This window comes from Marmota monax, unplaced genomic scaffold, assembly GCF_021218885.2.
Source record: "Marmota monax isolate L192 unplaced genomic scaffold, Marmota_monax_Labrador192_F-V1.1 WCK01_AAM20220418_F8-fsc00146, whole genome shotgun sequence".
Lineage (NCBI taxonomy): Eukaryota > Metazoa > Chordata > Mammalia > Rodentia > Sciuridae > Marmota > Marmota monax.
The window spans coordinates 991,139-1,003,656 of record NW_026694096.1 but is presented as its reverse complement, the minus strand read 5'-3'; the positions used below and the strand labels follow the sequence as shown (position 1 = coordinate 1,003,656).

At 37.9% G+C, this 12,518-nt stretch overlaps 1 protein-coding gene across 2 annotated transcripts in view; it reads left to right on the top strand.

The window, feature by feature from the left end:
- The window catches only part of Acss3 (acyl-CoA synthetase short chain family member 3), a 180,322-nt gene that overhangs the window by 130,182 nt on the left and 37,622 nt on the right, over positions 1-12,518 (top strand). For both annotated transcript variants that reach the window (XM_058585772.1, XM_046465088.2), the window contains one exon: positions 12,120-12,215. In XM_058585772.1, coding sequence (XP_058441755.1) covers positions 12,120-12,215 — 96 coding nt within the window. The remainder of the gene's footprint in view (positions 1-12,119; positions 12,216-12,518) is intronic.

The following is a 12,518-nucleotide window of genomic DNA, read 5'->3' as shown; positions in this document are numbered from 1 at the left end:
CTGGTGACACCATCAGCAAAGATATGTCAGCACTACCACAATTAACATGGGGTGCGCTGGCAAGGAAATAAAAATTGCATCACTAGTGACACCATCAGCAAAGATATGCCAGCATTACCACAATTCGCTGCACCAAACGATAGTTACATAGTCCAGGCAAGTTCTGCAAGCAGTTCAAAGCAGAGGAATCTATCAATATGTCCATTTCCTCCCAAAATCCGTTTCCTCCCAAAGTAAGTTGACTCTTTGATTGAGCATTACTTGTTGAGTTCTTCACTGGCACTGGGATGGAGATAGGAATTCTGGCAATGATGCTAAAGAGACATTATCCTGAAAAGAATTATTAAATATAATGAAAAGGAAAGGTGAAAGTAAACAAACAGATCTGTTAACCTACTTTAAAAACAATGCTTAACAGCCTTTTACCTAATTTAAACTAGTAAACAAACAGATCTGTTAACCACCTTTAAAAACAATCCTTAACAGCTGTTTACATAATTTAAATTAAACCATTTAAATCACGTGAATAAAAAAATAATAATAATTCGGATCCATTTTTTCATGAGCGCTCCTCATATATGAAATATGGACATACGCACATACAGACATACAACACAAAACACAAGAGTGTACACAAACGTACAACACATAATAGTAAAGGCCTTGTAGCTTTACCTGGGTGAAATCTCCATTGCAATGTTTAAAAACTCCACAGTCAAAAAATAAAACTGATCAGAAAAACATTAACCTAGGTTTGTATGAGCTCAAAAAATAAAAATAGAACCTTATGATGTGGAAAAATGCAATAATAAAATAGCTATTGAAAAAAGCATCCTGGTTAATCACTGTCGCAGATGTAAGAATGGCCAAGCTGGAGTTCTGGATATCAGCTGTTATGGATTTGAGTCAAATCATCTTCTTTTCGATCTGTAGAAACTGTTTTAGTTAATCTCTCTGGAATCCAAATGGGCTGCTGTTCTCCCTGTGGAAAAACACAAACAGACCCCCGACTCCAGACAATCACTGGGTCAGGACCTTTCCATTGTCCTGTTAGAATATCTTTCCAAAGTACTTTAGGCTTATGTACATTTTTTGGATACATATGCCTTTCCGCAGCACTAAGTCCTGATGAATCCAAATTTAAAAAGTTTAGAGTAAAAAGCGTTATTTTAGGTTTATCTTTGGGGGATATATATCCCCTTCCAATTCCCTCTTTTTGCTTTAATAAGTATGTTTTAATAGTTTGATGAGCTCTTTCAACTATGCCTTGTCCCTGTGGATTGTATGGGATTCCTGTTATATGAGTAATACCAAATGATGAGCAAAATTGTTTAAAAGAGGTAGAGGTATAGCCAGGACCATTATCGGTTTTTAACTGTTTAGGAACGCCCACAGTGGCAAAATTTTGTAAGCAATGAGCTATAACATCTTTAGTTTTTTCTCCGGCATGAAGGGAGCCCATCAAAAATCCAGAAGAAGTATCGACTGTAACGTGTAAATATTTTAATTTTCCAAATTCTGGCAAGTGTGTGACGTCCATCTGCCAAATATGGTTAGGTATCAGTCCTCTAGGATTGACTCCAAGATTAACTTGTGGTAAAAATGTCACACAATTTTGACATTGTTTTATTATATGTCTGGCTTGTTCCTTAGTTATTTTAAAACGCTTTTGTAAAGTATTAGCATTAACATGAAACCTTTTATGAAAATTTGTAGCTTCTTCAAATGTAGAGAAAATATGTATGTCATGTGTAGTTTTATCTGCTAAATCATTGCCTAAACTAAGGGCTCCAGGCAATCCTGTATGTGCCCTAATATGTCCTATAAAGAATGGATCTTTTCTGTCCCAGATTAGACTTTGTATAGTGGAAAACAAAGAGAAAACAGTAGAAGAAGGGGAAATCCTACCAGCATCTTCAAGAGATACTATAGCATTAACTACATACTGACTATCAGAAAATAAATTAAATACAGAATCTTTAAACATCACAAAAGCTTGTAATACTGCATTAAGCTCTACCTTTTGAGCTGATTGTTTGGGTACTAAAAACGTAAAAGTTTGATCAGGGGTAACTACTGCTGCTGTACCATTATTTGACCCATCAGTGAATATATTTGGAGCATTCATGATAGGTGTTTTTCTTGTCATTTTAGGAAAAACTACAGGATGCTTAGACCAAAAAGACAACAAAGGATTAGATGGTAAATGATTATCAAATGAAACATTAGATTTACACATGATTATTGCCCAAGTATTTAACTCATTAGCTAACTCATCAATTTGATCCATAGTATATGGAGTAATAATTTTATTGGGAGAAATTCCAAACACTCCCTTCACTGCTTTTATTCCTTTGAGTATTAATTGTCCTACAGCCTCAGGATACCTAGTAAGAATAGTGTTAGGAGAATAAGGTAAATGTATCCACAATAATGGACCTTCTTGCCAAAATACTCCTGTAGGAATATTTTTTGTTGGTAGTACAATAAATAATAAAGGCAAACTTATATCAATTCTATCCAAATGTATGTTTTCCATATATGTTTCAATAATTTTTAATGCCTTTCTTGCTTTAGGAGTTAACATGCGGGGTGAATTTGGATCTGATGGACCTTTTAGAATATCAAATAAAGGTCCCAACTCTCCTGTTGGTATACCTAGATAAGGCCTTATCCAATTTATGTCTCCCAATAACTTTTGAAAGTCGTTAAGTGATTTGAGTTGATCTACTCGTATTTGAATTTTTGGTGGACGGACCATGGTTGAGGATAGTAGAACTCCTAAATAATTAATTGGAAAATTTAATTGTACTTTATCTATTGCTATCTCTAGATTATAATTTTTTAATAAGTTTGTAAGTGTAGCATAACATTCCAGCAATATGTTTTTATCTTTATGTGCCAATAATACATCATCCATATAGTGAAATATTTGTAGTTCAGGATTTTGATTTCTAAGTGGCTGGATTGCTTTGTTAACATATATTTGACACATAGTTGGACTGTTAGCCATCCCTTGAGGGAGTACTTTCCATTCATATCTCTGATCAGGACCTTCATGATTTAATGCAGGGATAGTAAATGCAAAACGTGGACTATCCTCGGGATGAATTGGAATTGAAAAAAAAACAATCTTTAATATCTATAGCTAAAACATGCCAGGTTTTTGGCAAAGCAGACAATTGAGGAATCCCTGATTGAGCAGGTCCCATAACAACCATCTCATTATTAATGGCTCTTAAATCTTGCAACAATCTCCATTTACCAGATTTCTTTTTGATGACAAAAATGGGAGTATTATGGGGAGATATGGAAGGTTGTATATGTCCTTCCGCTAATTGTTGTTTGACCAGATCATGGGCTACTTGTATCTTTTCTTTAGTCAGGGGCCACTGAGGAACCCACACTGGTCTTTCTGATTTCCAAGTAATTTTGATTGTCTCAGTGGCCCTTTCTGAAAATCCAACCCATGTCTGTCTGTTCCTTGATCTATTTGTACTGGTGCTGCTATACCTTGCCCTTGTTTTCCTAATCTTTTTTCTTTCCTAAAGCCTTGTCTAGCTCTAGTAGTGGGCGCATTAGGATTGATATTATTTGTTAACGTCAAACCTAATTGATCTAGGACATCTCGTCCCCATAAATTTATAGGAAGATGATCCAATACATATGGCTGTATAGTTCCTTCACATCCTTCAGGATCCTTCCAATCTAATATCATAGAACTTCTATGGGGATTAGTCGCCACTCCTAGGCCTCGAAGCGTTTGAGTGGCTTGTTGTAATGGCCAATGTTTTGGCCATTCTTGACGAGATATGATGCTAAGGTCAGCTCCTGTGTCCAGTAGCCCATTAAACTCATGACCTTGAATATTTAGTTTTAGCATTGGGCGAGAATCTAAATTTAAAGACAACATAGCCCAATCTACACCTGTGGAGCCTAATCCCCTGGAACCTCTTTCTACACTATGACTAGGAAATTTATTATGTAGGCTGGGTATTATTAACAACTGTGCTATTCTATCTCCAGGTGAAATTACTGATATACCTCTTGGAGAACTAGCTATAATTTTTATTTCACCTACATAATCGGGATCAATTACCCCAGGACTTATCATAAGTCCTTTTAATGTAGATGAACTACGTCCCAGTAATAAGCCTACTGTTCCTTGGGGAAGAGGTCCTTTTACTCCTGTGGGAATGATTTGAACTCCCATCTCTGGAGTTAATACTGCTCTGGCAGAGGCACAGATGTCCAACCCTGCGCTCCCTCGGGTTTGTCTGATGAGGGATTTAATGGACAATGTGTCCTGGGCACTACCCTGATGGTGTTGCTGGGATCCTCCACTGCCCCGTATATTTGTGGTTGTGGGCCCCGGAGCATTGGGCCCCCCTGTCCGTTTTTTGGCAATGGAGCCTGATGCCTTTCTCCACGATATCTTGGATAAATACCTGGTCTTTGTCCGTTTTTTGATAAGGGAGTACCTTCTATGGTGGTTTGAGAACGGCATTCATTAGCCCAATGTCTCCCTCTACGGCATCGTGGGCAAATACCCGGTATTCTATTCCTTTGATACCTACTTTTGTTAAACCCTCCTCTTATGGGGCAATTCCTTTTAAAATGTCCTGTTTGTTCACAATCATAGCATGTTTTTGGCCTGGCATCTAAAGCCTGTTGTACTGCAGCTGCCAAGACTTGCCCTTGTTCATTAATATCTCTACATAATTTAATATATGTGTTTAAATCTTCATGTCTCCATGGTCTAATAACCTCTCTGCAGCAACGATTTGCTTGGTCATAAGCCAGTTGTTTTATTAATGGCATTGCTTGTTCTGTATCCCCAAAAATTTTGGCAGCCGTTTGAATTAGCCTATCTACAAAGTCAGCGTAAGGTTCATTAGCTCTCTGTATTACCTTAGATAGCTGACCTTGTAAATCTCCATGTCCTTGTAAAGTCTTCCATGCCCTAACTGCGTCTGCAGCAATTTGTGCATATATAGCAGGATCATATTCAATTTGTTGCCGTTGACCCTCATAAGGTCCTTTTCCTAACAACATATCTAGATTTCTTTGAGGGTAACCGGCTGCTGCATTTCGCCTAGCTGTCTCCGCACAAAATTCCTCATTGGCAACCTTCCATAACAAATATTGTCCTCCATTTAGTACAGATTTACACATGCTAGCCCAATCTGCTGGCGTCATGTCCAAGTTAGTAATGGACTCGACCATGCTTACCGTGAAGGGAGCTTGGGGCCCGTAGGTTGTTACAGCCTCCTTTAACTGCTTCACTGTTTTAAAATCTAAAGCACGGTGAATTCGCTGCCCTCCTGCCTGTTCAAGTACAGGGCATGCTAATCTTTGAGGTCCTGTCTCAGGATCCCATTTATCAACTACGGGGTTTGAGGGCCACTCAGCTGTCTCCATCGGTGGGGCTGTTGGTTGAATTATGCCCTCTTGTGATAAAATGGAGTTAGTAACAGCCTCCTGTTGTGGCCTTTTTCCTAACAACCCCTTTTCCTTTAAATTTTCTTCCTCTGTCTGACTAGCTCGAGAGACCTTCTCTTTTGCTTGATCTAAAATGTCTTTCTCCATGGTCTGAACCTCTAACAATTTACTTAACATCTTTTCGGTTTGTTTTTTACTAATTTCTAATCTACTATAAAGATAACGCAACCCAATAAGATAGCACAAAACAAAGCCGAAACTGAATGAAACAAAAACGGAATAAAAAATCGTTGTATCAATTTTCTCTTCCTCAGGGCCGACAAACTTCAAACCTTTAGTCAACCATTTTTTCCAGTTTGCCTGAGAAATTTCTAGGGATAGGCAGCTTGAAACAAAAACAAGATAAATCAAAACAATAACACATTGTTTTTTGAGTTGGTCACCCATTCTTTCGCTCTTCCTCAGGGGCGAGCAATTTCACTTACCTCCAAGCTTCAGAAGTTCCCCGTACAAGCCACCAAATGCCGCAGTCTGGCTGGGCACAAATGCCGCAGTCTGGCTGGGCACACAATCACGAGCCACCACACAGCTTGTAGATTCAAACAGCAACTCTTTATTCCCGAACTCACACCAGCCGTCTACAATCACGTTCTGGGGAAATCCACGTTCTCTTCCCAAATCCACCTTCTCTCCCAAATTCACCTCCACTGGGCTTCTATCTCCAAAATATACTGTCTGAATCCCGTGAGAACTCAAGGGGAACTCAGGCAGCAGGATACGCCCTATTCCCAGCAGGAATAATCTTAAACCTTAAACCTGGAACCTAAACTGGGAACGCCCTAAACAAGATTATCTTAAAACCGGGAACACCCTAATCTGCCTTGGTCCTTGAGCAAGGTTAAGTACATTCAATGTCACTGCAACATGGGGTACGCTGGCAAGGAAATTGTCATACTTACTTGGCTAATGGCTCCCAGCAACTGCAGATGATGAGAGGGCTGGATTCACCCAGGACTACTGACTGGAATTGCTGCCCATACCCTGTGTAACTTGAAGGACTCAGGGTAGTAGACCCTCGGTGCATGGAAGCTAAGGGGCTTCTGGAGATAGTGCTTGCCTATATCTGTCATAGTGCCCACATCACTGTTGTCAAAGTATTCCAAAAGTGACCATAAATTAAAGAGAGGAGACATAGAACCCACCTCTTGGTAGGAAGAATATTGAATAATTTTGGCCATATTGAATCTAACACTGTGCATAAATTGAATAGTTGTGTATTTAACTTTTGGGACAATTCATAATTTACACTTTACTTATCATTCTGATATAACTTTGGTTAATATTTTAATGTGTATCTTGCCTAGATGTATACTGTGACTCAGCACATATTATGAACCAAAAAAGTATTTTATTGTACAATCCGTTTTACCACATTTTTTTTAGAGAATATATTCTGAGATTTATTTTCAATCAGTAGACAGTCTTCTGTGGTAGTTGAATGGCCTTGCATTATTCCTTAATTGAAATCCTTCCTATTTTTGAACAATCTTCTAAACTCTAACATAAATAATACTATGAGGAACATACTTGTCACTATATATAAACTGTAAGTATATCCTTGTATATATTCCTTGAGATGAAATAATTGGGTTAAAATTATGTGATTTTAGGACTATATGTAATTTTAGAACTTTTTGTAAGTGTTGCCAAATTACCTTTCAGAAATGCATAGATACATAGGTAGATAGATAACAAAATGATTATTTTTAGTTTGTGTGGGCCATCTACCAATACAATTTGAATCCATCTACCACTGGAGTCCTAAGTACAATCTTGTGAATTGTCATAAGAATTGGTTTCTGATGTTCAGGGAGTCACAGGATCTATTACCCCATTATTCTAATGCAGGTCTATGTCTCTGCCTTTCCTCTCATTCATCTCTCTGGAAGTCGAAATATAATAAATCTGGCCGTAAAATCGTTGCAGTATTATGAAATGATCTTTCCCCTCACTTTATCTCCGACCTTATTTCCTATTAATACTTTCTGCTTTAACACATTCGTTGTCCCATTGTTCTGGAACACTCTAGGAAAAAGCCTACCTTGAGAACTTTGCTTTTGAAGGTCCCTCTTTCTAAATATTTCTGTCCCATGTCCTCATTTCTTTCAGGTGTTGACTCAAAGGTCACTTTCTTGGGCTGGAAGATCAATCCTGCTCAAACAATATAAAATTGCAACCTCTTGTGACATTTTATAACTCTGTCTATGCTTTAGTTTTTTCCTAGCATTTATCATTCTTTAATATATATTTTAATTTTGTATATTGTATATTGCTTGTCTCCCCAACTAGAATGTGAACTCTGTGAGGGTAAGGATTTGAGTCACTTTGGTTTATTGCTGTATCCTCATATCCTTAGTTCTTAAAATAGCAGCTAGTTCATAATAACTATTCAGTGAATGTTTGCTAATTAAGTGAACTATACCACCACTGCTTCCATTTGCAGATATGACAGCCTGTTCTCACTCCCTGCCATAAGGAATTTTCTTCCTCTGCTGAGACTTAGTCTAGGTGACCGGCACACCCTCTGTGTTCTCCATGACAACTTCAGGAGTGATTTACTTGCCTATTATATTCATATACTTCTTTGAAATAGTCTGGACTAGGAAAAACTGTTTAATTTTTTTGACTAGGTCTGAGTATTTATCATATATAAAAAGAATATTTCATTTTCTCCCTATAGTCTTGTAGTTGGATTAAATGCAATGTGCATAGCATAATCATTTTTGAAATATTATGTCTGTTAGTTCTTTCTTTTTTCCCCTTCAGTTAGAAGGTTTTTTTTGTTGTTGTTGTTTTGTTTTTTAAGGAAAATTCCATTGGGTAGCAACTCACTATGCAACAGAGTGAGGCAGTAAAGATTCTATGAGGTTTCTGTATTGGCTTCTGCAGATGAATGAGATAAATGTGCCTGTGTGACACTCTTCACATGTATTGGTTCCTTGCCATCCTCCTACTGGTTGTCTCTGAGCTAAAGAGATTGTACTGGTGATTTGCTTAGTTTTTTTTTTAATTGCTTTTATTTTTTAAACACATGACAGCAGAATGCCTCACAATTCTTATTACACATATAGAACACAATTTTTCATATCTCTGTATATAAAGTATGTTCACACCAGTTCATGTCTTCATACATGTTATTTGGATAATGATGTCCATCACGTTTCTCCATCATTGCTAATCCCCTTCCCCCTCCCTTCCCCTCCCACCCCTCTTCCCTGTGTAGAGTTCATGTATTCCTCCCGTGTTCCCTCTCCCTACTCCACTATGATTGCTTAGTTTTACTTCTCTGTATGTGGTTAGATATCTTTGTAAAGTTTTCTCCAAATGCAGTTTCCAATTCTCTTCCTTAAGGAGAATGTTCTGGTTTGTTTAATGTAGCTATTTCCCACTCACAGCAGGACATCTGTACTTCCTCTCTCCCTAGATAACTGCTGGCCAGTTAATTATAGCCTGGGTGGTGTGCAGCAGATGTTTTAGGAACATCTTTGAGGTGGGGCTCTGAGAGCCATTAAGATTTTAGTCAAGAACTGCAGCCTGAGGGCTTTCTCTATCCAGAAAGTCTGTTCTGCACTTGGCCAGCTTGGGAGACTGGACAGGTATAGGTCCACGTGTAGGAATGTGTGCCACATGTGTATATGTTTGTGCTGCAGATGGATCAGTCTTTGATCTTAGGATGTTCAGAGGTACAAAGAGAGAAACCAAAGTGTCTATGATGGCCTTTTTCATCCTGCTTTTATCCTAACGACTGCTCCTATTGGAGTTTTAGGAACCACCATTTTTATTTTTTTTCTGATGGTATCATCTGTACTTCAGGAGCAATCGCTCTGATTCAATACCTAAATAAATTTCAAAATAAGGTCAATAGGATACTTGAATTACCAATGTTCAAAGCATAAACTTATTTCATCTACTTCAAGTAACCTGAATGAATCATCCTTCTCAGTGCCCTTAAAATCTAGATTCAAGTTCATTATACCGAAAAACTCACTTTTTGTAGCTCTATTGTAATCATAAACTAACAAAACAGCTGAAGGTTAAGAATAATAATCTCTATACGAAGATACTTAAGAATCTTGGGAGGTGTGATTGTCAGCCTACTCAGGAGGGGTTGGTGACAGTGTCTAGCTGATCCGTCCGTCCGTGTATCCTCCTCCATTTGAGACTGAGCTTCCTTCTCGCTCCCTTTCCACACTCACCTTCTCCCAGTGGGATAAGAACAAAGTGCTGACATCTTGTATAATAATCTACAGCAAGATGGAATCAAGTATGGAGTAGTTTGAGTTTTGTTGTCATGAGGTGTTTTTCATTGTTTTTTGTTTTGTTTTGTTTTTTTCTCTCTCTAGGTGGTAGGTACTGGAGCCATAGGTGGGTACCACTGGTGTCTCACTTGTAGATTCTAGAGCCATCTGTTGACAAGTAGTGGAGACCTTCTGGTATCAAGAACTGCAGAGAGTTTGAACTCATATAATGGGAGTGCCCCTCTTCATAAACTAAACTGGGCAAAAAACATTTTTGAAAGAGGCTAATTTAGCAGCTACCTTCCACCAGGGTTGAAAGAGAAACAGAAGCAGGTTGAAGGGGTGATCTCCTTTCCTAATGTGTCCTCGTAGCCTCTGATCCTGTATGGAACAAACTTGGCATCCTGTGGACCTTTAAGCACTTCACTCTATAAGGTTGCTTTCTGTCCTCTCTCTTGCTTATGTTTCTCAAATCAATTTTGAAGGAGAGCCCAGGTGAATACCTAGACATTCAGAAATAAGATAAAATAGGACAAAGGAGAAAACGCTGTTAACCCTTCCAACCGTGTGGATTTCCTTCTGTGCTTTGATTGTGCTGTGGGGTAAATGGGCAGGTATGGCCTGACTGTGGAATGCCATTTCATAAGGCTTCTTCCCAATTTTTGTCATGATATAAAACTATTTGTGGACTCACTGTTAAAACATCAGAATTATCTAGTTCTGGTGACTTTCTCAGACTTAGCATTGAGCATATAGCTTAGCATCCTAAGCACTAGACTGTGACTTAGGAGCTATGTTTTCATGTTCAAGAGTCCATCTTCTGTTATTAATGCCAGATGAGCCACCATTTGTAAAATGTGAACAACAAACTGAACTACTCTGGAAAGGTAAGGAACAGTCATAAATTCTTCCCATCATTCTAAGGTGATATAAATGTATAGTAAATTATGGTTCACAGCATGGAAGAAGGAATACATTCTGCATATTTAGAAAGATGAATGCTATCTAATTTTTTGGATTACTTTGTATATGATTGATTTGACAGTTAATCCCTTGCAGGTATTTTTGTGTAAGTTTGTGAGTATAATGTTAAGACAGTAGTTCCCAAACTTTTCATATCAATGTCCTCTTATCCTCCCCTTCCATACATAAACATTTTATATCCTTAAGATTCTGGACACTCCAAATTTGTATTCAGGTATAACAAATGCATTCCTCCTTAAAAATGATCCTATTTTAACTTGAGATGAAGAAAAGAAATTTAACACTTTTGTTAGTCTATGTAAGCTTATTATAACTTTATGGTCTTGATGAACTACTATAGCATGAACATATGCCTTCCTATGTCTAGGGGCTTCTAGACTTGCAGGGTCAACAGACCCAAAATGAGTTGCTAAAGCACTGACAGATTCAGTGTGAGATGCAGGGTCTCTAGGCAAGTGCAGTTGTTAGGAAATTAAAGCATGACATTGTTCGCACATTTATTTTAAAAACAAAGGAGGCTATTTAATTCAGAGAACAAGCTACAAATACCTGAAATGTTTAGCCCTGAGCTATAATTTATAATGATATACATAATAACTTAGGTGAGTCAAGAGAAATCATCTTTCTAGTGATCTGTCTTTTAACCTTTGTTGTAAAAGCTTCACAGCCCTAGCATTTTCTGTTTTTCATGGCTCTTGATCTACCAACAAGCAGAGTAGAGCAGCCTTTCTCCTCTTTAGAAGAAACACTACTATATACATTATTATAAATCCACACCTTTAAGTTCTAAAACTATAGAAACATTATAAATTATTGTATTGTTTTATTTTTAAATAATACATTTGAAATATTCATCTCTTCCTAATGCAAGTGAAGTAGGAGGCAAACTAGGAGGGGTTAGAATGTGCATGCAGATGAGGAAAAGATTAACATTAAACAAAGACGAGTGGGGGGAGAGAAAGGGAGAGAGAAGGGAAAACATATGGAAATGGTAGGAGACCCTCAATGTTACACAAAATTACATATAAGAGGTTGTGAGGGGAAAGGGGCGGGGGAAACAAGGGAGAGAATTGAACAACAGCAGATGAGGTAGAGAGGGAAGATGGGAGGGGAGGCGAGGGGGGATAGTAGGGGATAGGAAAGGTAGCAGAATACAACAGTCACTAATATGCCATTATGTAAAAATGTGAGTGTGTAACCGATGTGATTCTGCAATTTGTATTTGGGGTAAAAATGGGAGTTCATAACCCAATTGAGTCAAATGTATGAAAGATGATATATCATGAGCTTTGTAATGTTTTGAACAACCAATAATAAAAAAAAGAATGTGCATGCAGATGCAGCATTACAATTCCACATTGAAACACTGCATGATAACTGCATTTCTTTCTTCAGAAACTGGATCTCCAATTACAGCATCATGCATTGGATTAGGTAACTCTAAGACACCTCCTCCAGGACAAGCAGGAAAATGTGTTCCAGGATACAATGGTAAGAAATGACTGTGATCATTTTAAATATGTAATGTTAATAAATTTAGATATTTTCCTGCTCCTAGTATATATATTATGTTTTATGAAATCTTCCATGTACTTAATAGGTATCTCATTGGATGAATGCACGGTAGCAGATGCCTGTAATCCTACTGGCTCAGGAGGCTGAGGCAGGAGGATCACAAGTTCAAAGCCAGCCTCAACAAAAGCAAGGTGCTAAGCAACTCACTGAGACCCTGTCGATAAATAATATACAGAATAGGGCTGGGGATGTGATTTAGTGATCAAGTGGCCCTGAAAT